The sequence below is a fragment of the Zingiber officinale genome, chromosome 7A, assembly GCF_018446385.1.
Source record: "Zingiber officinale cultivar Zhangliang chromosome 7A, Zo_v1.1, whole genome shotgun sequence".
NCBI classification, from domain to species: Eukaryota; Viridiplantae; Streptophyta; class Magnoliopsida; order Zingiberales; family Zingiberaceae; genus Zingiber; species Zingiber officinale.
Window position 1 is genome coordinate 93797019 of NC_055998.1, and position 11238 is coordinate 93808256.

General features: G+C 39.7%; 1 protein-coding gene across 1 annotated transcript; it reads right to left on the bottom strand.

Moving 5' to 3' along the window:
* Positions 1 to 2124: 2124 nt before the first annotated feature.
* On the bottom strand, positions 2125 to 2451 carry LOC121999528 (oleosin-B6-like). The gene has a single exon (XM_042554197.1). The coding sequence runs from the start codon at positions 2449 to 2451 to the stop codon at positions 2125 to 2127; it is 327 nt and encodes a 108-aa protein (XP_042410131.1).
* Between the last annotated feature and the right edge of the window lie 8787 nt (positions 2452 to 11238).

An 11238-nucleotide genomic window follows, 5' to 3' on the forward strand; every position in this document is an offset into this window, starting at 1 on the left:
CGAAGATGCTGTGCATGCTCCTCCTCGGAATACGAGTAGACCAATATGTCATCAATGAAAATGATAATAAACTGATCAAGATACTCTAGAAGGACGTGGTTCATCAGATCCATAAATACTGCTGGTGCGTTGGTAAGCCCAAATGGCATTACCAAAAACTCATAATGACCGTACCTAGTACGGAAAGCTATCTTCTGAATATCAGATTCTCTGACTCTCAGTTGATAATACCCGGATCGCAGATCAATCTTAGAATACACTGATGTACCTCTGAGCTGATCAAACAGATCCTTGATCCGTGGTAAAGGGTACTTATTTCTGATGGTCACTGCATTCAGCTGTCTATAGTCAATGCATAATCTCAGTGTACCATCCTTCTTCTTGACAAATAATACCGGAGAACCCCATGGAGAAACACTAGGGTGAATAAATCTCCTGTCTATAAGCTCCTGGAGTTGAACCTTCAGCTCGTTCAACTCTTTTGGTGCCATACGATAAGGAGCTTTCGATGCTGGAGCGGTCCCCGGAATCATCTCAATAGCGAACTCCACTTGCCTTCTGGGAGGCAAACCTGGTAGCTCCTCTAGAAATATATCTGGGTACTCTCAGACTATTGGAACATCGGAGAGCTGCGAACTACTGTTGTCCTCAGTACTGATCAAAGATAACAGAAAACCCTGGCAGCCATGTGACAGTAGCTTCTGAGCTTGAATCACTGAAATGATCGATATGTCGTCGTCTCTGATGCCAGTGAAATCCCACGAGGGTTGGTTCGGAGGCCGGAATGTGACCACCCTTGTCTGGCAATCAACAGTGGCATGATATGCTGACAAACAGTCCATGCCAAGTGACGTCCAATGAATCAGTGAATGTCGCTAGGGCTGTGGCTGATAATGTCCAATGATAAACAATCCATGCCAAGTGACGTCTGATACTGAGCCTGTGGCTGGGGCTGCGACGGGTACTGGAATAGGGGCTAAGGCTGCAGCGGATATTGCCCCTGAGTTAGATAATAAGGTCCTGGAATGGAGCTCTGGGGTACTATGGGAGTACTGGGGTACTCCTGTTCGAGCATGCCAAATACAGCTGCTGCAGGGGGAGCACTTCGCTGCTGGCCATGCGAAGGTTGGGCTCTTCGCCCTCCTCGATAACTTCTGGATTGACTGAACTGTCCTCCATGACTAGACCCTCCGGAAGTCATATGCTGAGTCTTCTGTAGACAATCTTGGCTCTGGTGCCCAGGCAGTTTGCAATGAAAGAAAACTGACTGCCCCAGAGAGCAGGCTGGGATGATGTGATCTCTGGACCCACATCTGAAATAGTGAATGTCGCTAGCGGGTTGTTTCCGGTTCTACTGTGGAGACCAGAAACGTCTTGAGGAAGACTACCCTGACCTTTGAGGCTTATGTAATACCCCAGAAGTACCCTGACCTGGCCGACTGCGACCGCTCTGCTGCTGTGTAGCCTGTGGCTGCTGGATCTATCCAGACGTTTGACCCGGCTGCTTCCTTTTTCTGTCCGGAAATGCTCTCTTCTGAGCTGACTCAATCATGAGGGCTCTGTCCAACGTCTCCAAATAAGATGTGCTACCAAGACCAACAAGCCTTACATGCAAATGTCCATCCAACCCCTGAACGAACTGCTGCATATGTGAACTGTCCTCAGCCACTAGCTCTGGACAAAATCTAGCCAATCTGTCAAACTTTGCATTATACTCTGTCACCGACCTGTTGTTCTGTCGCAGACTCAAGAAATCCTGTCGGCGAGCCATCTGATAAGCTCATGGGAAGAAGCGGCTCTCAAAAGCCTCTTTGAACCTGGCCCAAGTGACCAGGTGTCGGTCTAGACCAGTAAGGGAAAAGCAGCCAGCTCTTCTTTCTCCCACTCGGAGCAAGCCATATAGAAGAAGGTCCACTCCATACTCTTTGTCCATGACAGGGCCACACTCGGATCAAGGTCTCCTCGAAAGAGTGTAAATCGACTCTTCATCGACTTTGCCAATGCTGGAATCCTGGCTCGTGCCGCGACAATGTCAGTGAGGTGTGTCGGGATGGCTGCAGGAACTGGCGGAAACACTGGAGCTGGTGGTACAGGTGGTACCGCTGAATAAACTGGGGGAGGTACTCACGGTGCTGCTGCATAAACTGGAGCATATGCCGTCAGTGGCACCGCAGGGTCAGCATAGGTGGCCGCGGCTGGATGTACGGTAGGTAGTGGTACCGGATGTGGAGTAACTGGTATCGCTGGTGCAGGTGCTGCTGGGTACACTGTAGGTCCTGGGGCCACAGGTGCTGCTGGTGCCGAATACATGGTAGGTCTCGGTGGCCTTGGTGCCGGGTACGCCGTAGGTAGGGCCGGAGCAGGTGCGGGGTATGCCGGTAGTACCCCTGGTGGTACCGTAAATACAGTAGAGGTGGATACAACCGAAGTAGGTACTTCTAAAGGAGCCATCGGGATCTGAGAACCCGACGCGCCCGCAGTATCCTGAGTCTGGCCCTGACTAACAGGCTCAACTCCAGTAGGCATCTCTGGCAAATCCAGAGTCCCAAGGTCCTCGTATGTGGCCGTCCAACACCACGTCTCGCAGCAATACGTGTAGATCTCCTCATATCTGTTATGTTATAACACAGATATTACTACAAGTATAACAATCATAAATTAAACATCATACCTATTTGTCGTCTGGAGATGTTCCGTTGCTGTCTAGTCCCCAAATTGACCTCGGAATTCTGTATGAGAAAATCACCGAAAATCCATATAAATACGAAACGGAAGTCCGAAACATAACATAATGGAAATCCGTGCTAATCTGAAATAAATACCCAAGTTTACTAGTAAACTCGGCTAACTCCAAAAATCCAGAATACCATAAGCAAGTATCATATTCCGCTCTGATACCAATAAATTGGTATCAGCTAAATCTCGATAATCCGTAACATGAAAATCCAACAAGTATCGCCAACTTGACTCTGATACCAAATAAATTGTCACGCCCCGGGAGAGTCCCTGCCAGAAGAAATTTCGACAGCATCTCCCCTGTACGGGTGACAATCTGATACTTTATACATTGCCCCTAGGGCCACATATACATCTGTCAACACGACCGGAACAATAACAATAATAAAAATACATCACATAGACATCCATGCAGTTTAATAGTGAACAACCGAGAGCAGTGATAAGAAGACTCAAAAACAACCCTACTCAACTACACTCATAAAGCACAAAACTGATGTTCTACTCCACTACACCCATAAAGCTCAAATCTGACGATAAAATCAACTCACCTCTTCTGTCGTCTAGGTAGGCATGTAGATCATATCGAATAAAAATCCATCAACAAGTAAAAATTCATACAAGATGCAAAGTGTCAAAATAGAATAAGTCTAAACATAGTCTAATAAAGAAAAATCACAAGATCAACACACGTCCTCGTGGACTGCAGGGGGCTAGTGACTGGGACTCTCCGGACAGCATCAACCTGAAAATAGCAATGGAGGAGGGTGTGAGTCCAACACTTAGCAGGTAACAACTGATATGCATAATAAAGAAAATAACAACCAGCACTAATCATGTGTACAGTCTCCTGGTACAAGAAGGATAAATGCAACTAAAACAAGTAGGAGAAAACTGTACTAACCAGGACCAGGGTATAAGTATATAGAGTCGTCAGACCGAGAGGTATCAAATGTTGTATGCATGTCAAACATATGCATCCATCCAAATGCAACATATAAGTGCAGCAAACACAATAAAAAAAATGCATAAATGCATATGATGTCAATGCTGGTCCTGGTCACCCCTGACGCCAGTCAGCCATCTCACATACTATGGTGAGACCGAGTGGGTAGGGATGTGACAACCGTGCACTCTGCCGTCACTGCTCCTGATGAGTGACCGAGTGGACGGGATGCTACCGGAGTACACCTATCCTCCTACCCCAAATCATAAGTGGGGGAGCGCAATGCTCTCATCTCCCGGTACATGATGACGAGGAGGACTCTCTGCCGGCTACCACGCTGCGTCACACTACCCATGAGTGGACCAACGGAGCGAAACAGAGTCCAACCGCCTACCGGCTACCACGTTGCTACACTAAACCAGCGGAGCCAAACAGAGCAGAACTGTCTGCCGGCTACCACACTGAGTCACCAGACCAACAGAAACAAACAGCAGAACTGTCATACACCTGTCTGATATACCACTAACCCATGAGTGGTGGTGAGTACGGATACATGTAACTGGCGATGTGCTCGACAATAATGGAGCAAACTATCGCACAACATGCAATCATGCGAGATTATGCATGACACTAAACATGGCAATATCCTAAACAGCATAACAATATCCACACATAAATATAAAATGTGTAGCATAGGACAATGACCAAATCAAAGGTACACAGATCAGATAAGGTATCAAAAACCCTAGGTCCTGAACATAATAAATAACATGGTTGTGTCACTATCTCTATAAGTATGTATAATCAGGTAAATACTAACATGATGTGCATAACAAATAAACAAACAAGTATGTAACAGATCGGTAGTAATCAACCGAAGAAAATAAGAAACACAATCATTGCTATTTGTTAAAATCATTATTATGCATATCAAATGACATAAAGTCAAAGTACCCGCCTCCAAAAGAAAGGATCCAATCCAGTCCAAATCCCGGCGTGGAGATACTCGTCTCGCGTCAGAGTCCTGTACCATTCAATGTATACATTTTTATTTAGCTAATATCCAAATGAAATAGCTAAATAAAAATCTCTAACACTAAAAATAGGGCAAACCCTAATTAACACATAACATAAACCTAATTCCTTTAACACATAAAACACTATCTAAAATAATCGAATCAAAACCATGATCTATAGCATGTATCAAATGCTCTACACCTTACCTTATCCTCGATTGTTCTTGAGCAAAAAGGCTGCTGGATGGGGGGTCTTGTTTTACAATTAGGGTTGTTTGCTGCTGGAAACAAAACAAACAAACCCAAATCAACAATTTTCCTTCCAAACCATAACCATTACCTCTACGGTGGCAGTTCCTTGTGTCTAACTGAGACACCCCTCAAGACTAGCTGGTGGTTGTCTTCTATGGTCGGAGAAATGGCTGACAGCGTACACAGCCAAAACCCAAATCCTAGCAGCATAAGGATTTGGTGAAGAAAGAACCCGACAGTGGAATCTAGGGCACCGATAGAGGGAAGCTAGCGGCCAGCGATCAAAATGATGGTCCAGCATTGGTCCTAGGGCACAGCGATGACAGTAACGCCCTTGCTCCGGCATCGGCCCACAGTAGATCTCGGCGGTGCTGGAGTGCCAACAATCTGAGCAGCACTACTAGAACATGAGAGGAGATGCTGCCTCAAGGCCGATGGAAGTCCAACGGCTCAACCCTAATGACGACGGTGTCCGTGGCTGTGATCAACTCCCTCCGCGTCGGTTGCTCGTGTGGATGAATGACGACAGGCAGCGACGACTGGTGTCGGCTGTGGCGACGACGTCTGTCGGGTGGCCTGGCTTCGGGCAGAGGAGTCGTGGCGCGATCGAGAGAAGAAGAAGAAGGGAAAAGGAATCAAATTAGAGGGGATCGCGGAAGAAAAGGAGAGGAGGAGACTGCGGTTTCGGCGTAGAGGAGGTTAGGGCACGGCGTTGGGGAAAATGGCTCTGCACGCGCGCGGGGAGGGAAGAAAAGGAACGACACAGTAACGGGGAGGAAAATAAAATAAATAAGAAAAAGGGAAAAGAAAATAAATAAATAAATCTTTTCCTCGCTTAAATGGGTAGCCTAAACAGGCTTTCCCGGGGTCCAGTTTTCATCCCCGTAAACTCGTCCATACGAGCTCCGAAAAATTTCCGAAAAATTTCTAAAAATTTCATAAAATTCCCTTATCATTATTCGTCATTTTTCAGTATTTTACAGACGTACTGACCATAAGAGTTGAGAACCAAATAAATCCACGAGCCTTTATTTCTATGTTGTTTATTATTATTATTTCGTTGCGTACTTACTCTGATAGAAAGATAAATGAATGAACAAAGAAATCAAAAAGAAAGACGGTCGATATTCACTCCCTCTGAAATTAACTACTATAATTCAAGAAAATAAATATAAAAATTTTAATACTTCAAATCCAAATTTAAAAATTCCAAAAATAAATTATATAACTAATTATCATAAAGTACCATATAGTTATGGAATTAATTAATAAAATGCTACCAATAAAATAATCAAAATAAAAAAAATCAAAATGTGTCAACTAACTTGACACATTCATGAGTTCACATGAAATGTATCAAATCGAGAATTTGATGAATTATTAAAAATCAATTGAAATTTATTTGACTTGATTGACCCATGCATAATTGTCATGAATATGCATAAGCTCAATTAATTTGTTTAAAATGTCATGTCATTCATGCTAGTCTTTTATTAATTTGTTAATCTAGAATGGCTAGATAGGAGAATGATAATTTAATTCTTGTCCAATATAGTACCAAGGTGAGGCGAGCTGATAGTATATTAGGGAAGTTTGGTTTAGAAAATCATGGAGAGTAAGACGTACCTACTTGGTCTACTTAACTAAGTGGAACTAACCACAGCTATCTTGCTACATTCTGAACTAGTTGACCAAAGTTTCTCAATAAGAAAGTTAAATGTAAAATTTCTTAAAAAGTTTTTGTTTAGAAGTGATCATTGCTCTGATACCCAAGAAGACCCCTATGCATCGCCACCGCCTATAAGCTAATTTTTTAAATGTATATTTAATTGACTGACAATTAAATATGAATCTAACACAAGTTCAAATAATATAAAAAATTAAAATGAATCAAGTAAAATTGACTAAATATCTCACAAAACTTATAAGGATACCATGCTTGATTATATTAAGACACTTAGAACTGGTGATACAATAAGGGAACTTAAATTGAAAATATTTTGCAAAAGTTTTCGAATTTTATAGATTATTTTTCAAAAACTTCTTTTCAAAATAGTGATTCAATATATTAATATTTTAATAGAATTCATGCTTGTTGAGTGTACCTATAAATAGTCTTCAAAAACTTATATATCTTTGAAAATTATTTGATCGACACTTAGACACATACTCTCTAGGTCAATACTAAGTCACCTAGATACTTAGGTAGAGTTTTTTTGTAGCTAACAAGGATAATTAGGAGGTGTCATGTTAAGAGGGAGGGAGCATTGGAACATTTTGAAAATATTTTTAAAATGTTTTTAAAAATAAAGAAATGTTTATTTTTGAAAAATCTTGTTAATGCTTTGAAAATTGATTAAAAATTATTTTGAAAATTCTTAAACATATTTTTAAAAAATACTTTTGAAAATTCTTAGAAAAAAGTTTAAAAAATTTAAAACATTTCTTTGAAAAATACTTTTGAAAACTTCAGAAAATATTTTGAATTTTTTTTAAAAATGTTTTGAAAAATACTTTAGTTATTCTTTTGATTTGGATTAACCCCTAAGACATATAGAATATTTTCCTTATAGTTAACAAGGATTCCTAAGGGTGTGTCAGGTTGAAGGGGAGTTCTGATTGAAAAATCAAATATATTTTTCTATTTTTTTCAAAATTATTTTTATAAATCTTTGAAACTATGTTTTGAAAACCCTTTGGAAAATCTTGCAAAATTTTTTGAAAACTATTTGAAAAATCATCTTATATAAACTTTGAAATAACTTTTTGAAAATCCTTTAATAAATGTTTATATAAAATATTTTGAAAGAAAATTTCAATAAGGACATTTTCACAAATAATCTCATATCAAAAATAGTTTTTAAAAACATATATTTTAGCTAAAATTATTCTAAGTGTTTTGAAAAATAAAAAATCGCTATTGGTACAAGACCTAATAGACCTTAGGTGATTTATGCTTTCTTGATGTGTGTCAAAGGAGAAGAGTGACCTTAAGTTAGAAATATTTTGAATCTCCCAACTTTGGTATAAAACCCTAAAAACCAATACCTAATTTAAGAAAATTATCAAACTTCAAAAAGGGGGAGTTTGTTGGTACAATCTGTCTCTAAAATTTCGATGTTTGACAATGTATTAAGTCTGGTCAGTTTGACTAAGGGTTGATGCAAACAAAACTTGATGTTTGGAAGAGATAAGTCTAGTAAGGATGACTAGCAAGGGCGAGTCCTAACTGGAGGTTAGGCAGGGCAAAGTCCAGGTAGATTTGTAGGATTGGATGTCTAATAAGGGCAAATCCTAACTAGAGGTTACACAAGATAAAGTCTAAGTAGGTTTATAGGACCATATGTCTGGTAAGGACAAGTCCTAACTAGAGGCTAGGCAAGGCAAAGTCCAGGCAAGTTTGTAGGATCGAATATCTAGCAAGGGTAAGTTCAAGCTGGTCAAAGGTGAACAGATGCTTGGCAAAGGAAAATACTGGGGGAGTGAACCCTGGGTGGTGATATCCTAAGGATTAAGCCTTAGGTGGTACAGTCTTAGATGTAGTCCAAGCATGAAGCCTAGTAGGTCAGATAGACTTGTAGGAGTGCGGCTAGAACACGTTTTGTAAACATGCGCAGTGAAAAATAAGATAATAATAATAATTCCTAATTATTTCATCACATATATCGCATGCATATAAGGATACAACATACCAAATATGATCACATAATTAAAATTTTTACAGAAAGTAAATTTAGTTAGGTATACCTTATGGATGACCTGTAATGAGAAGGGCATTAACAGTAGCAATGTTGTTGAACATCACATCTATTCGTATCCACGCTGAACTCCTCAAGACAACTCCTTGAGTATAAGCCTCTCCTTCGAAAGTTACTAGCCACGAGTGAAGAAGAGGGATCAAGAGGAAGAAGAAGAGAAGCACATAAGGGAGAGTTTTTCTCCCTTGTGGTGGTCACAGCAATAAGAGGGAGCACCCTCTTATTGGCAGTGGGAGAGAGAGATGAGGGAGAGGAGCATTGGGTTTCCAAAAACTAATCAACCAAATAATGAAACTTGTATCTGATTCTTTCCCAATTACATCTATATATAATCCTCTTTAATGAGTTGGATTAGAAAGCTCAAATACAACCCATTATCCAAAAATTAGCCCATTATCTCCTTGGTTTTATTCACAACTAAACCAAGTTGGTTCATGACTAATTCATGATTAAACCAACTATGATTCAACTCTACCATAAAAGATATAGCACATCTGCGCATCCATTATGATAAATATTTCCATATTTGTCATATGTATGGTCCAACCAAAGATTTATCTCTTGATCTAATAATCATATTCTTTAACTTATTTTACATTTTTTAGAGACTCGTTAGTACGTGTGACCTAATAGATTTCCTGCTTATCTTGGCCATCTATAATTAACTACTTAATTATAGAACGATCATGAGTGACATCTAGTAGTGTATCATGATCCCTAATTAGCCAGAAAATCATAGTTGATTTTAGAACTAATTCTAAACCCTTCAACAGCTATAGTGAGTCATGCCTTGTTTCTTTCACTCGTCTTATACCCACTTGGTTTAGAACATGGTCTATGTGTTTGTCCCCACTAGACTGACTATGTCACACCTAGCCCAAGTAATACTTCTTCGTTCAACGGATTCAAATTACTCATACATGTGTACAAGAGCCTCATACTCTTAACATGTGATACTTTGGCTAAATACTTTGAGTAATAATCCTAATGAGTGGTCATAGGATATACGTCTCCTCGCAAGGAGTGGTGAATCCTCTATGGGCTATCAAAACATCTTCCGGTATTTCGACTTATACCTAATCATCCCGGGTCCACACCTTAATGAGGTGCTTGCTTAAGATGTCAAATTATAAGTCTCCATGACCAAGATGACTTGTTTACCTCAAGTTGAAGAAAACTTGAACTTGAGCTGCAGTAAGAGCTTCACAGACATGTCCATATATATAGATAACCATATGAAGTCTTACAGCGAGCTACTCCAATGAACTAGTTACCTTAACTAGCATCCATGTTTAACTCTCGACATCCCAATGTCTTTATCCAGTGAGAAAATAGCTACTTGGTGAACCAAGGAGTATAACCCGTGCTATTCTTATAGAATTGATGATGTCTAGATGCATCAATTCGACGACTAGGGAAATTTTAATATGTTCATGATTACACATGTAGAGCTAATTACTAGTTGTGATCCAATCATAATTTCTCTCATGCTATAAATTGTATTACTGACATTCAGTAAATGAGTTTAAGATAATCAAACATATAATATGCACTCAAATAGTGAATCTATATTTAGTAAAAATTGTAACATGATTGATTGCCTTAGGACATCCCTCAAAATCTAACACCCCCACTTGGCCTAATGCCAATCACCACGGTTTCCTAAACTGTAAGCATGGACATGACTCTCAAACTTATTTTGTAGTAGAGTCTTTGTCGAAAGATCGTTAGGTTCCTGTCAGTGGAAATTTTCTCGATTTGTATTTTTTTTCCTACTAATGATCTCCCTAATCAGATGATAGCGGCGAAGCACGTGTTTTGATCACTGATGAGACCTAGGTTCCTTTGCTTGCGAAATAGCTTTGGTGTTATCATAGTAAACAGGTAATGCTTCAATAGTGAACGAAACTAGTCAAAGTTCGACAACGAACTTCTTGATCCAAACTGCTTCCTTTGTTGCTTTTGAAGTTGCAATGTATTCCGCCTCACAAGTAGAATTTATAACGATGTCTTACTTGAAACTTTTCCAACCAACTACCCCTCCATCTAATATGAATATGAATCCAGACTGGGACTTGGAGTCATCCTTGACTGTATGAAAACTTACATTTGTATATCTACGTTTTATCATATCACCATCTCCATATACCAAGAACATTTCTTTAGTTCTTCTCAAGTACTTAAGGATCATCTTGACAGTTATCCAGTGATCCATTCCTAGATCAGACTGGTATTTTCTTGTAACACTTAGAGCATACGATACATCAAGCCTTGTACATAACATAACATACATTATAGATCCTATTACGGAAGCATAATGTATCTTATCCATGAAAATCCTCTCATCTTCTATATGTGGGTACATAGACTTCGAAAGGTGAATTCCATACCTCATAGGTATGAAACCTTTCTTGGATTCAGACATGCTAAATTGTTTTAGCACTCTGTCTATATATGAAACCTTTTCGATCTATCTCTATAGATTTTCATCCTGAGGATGTAAGTTGCTTCTCTCATATCTTTCATGGAG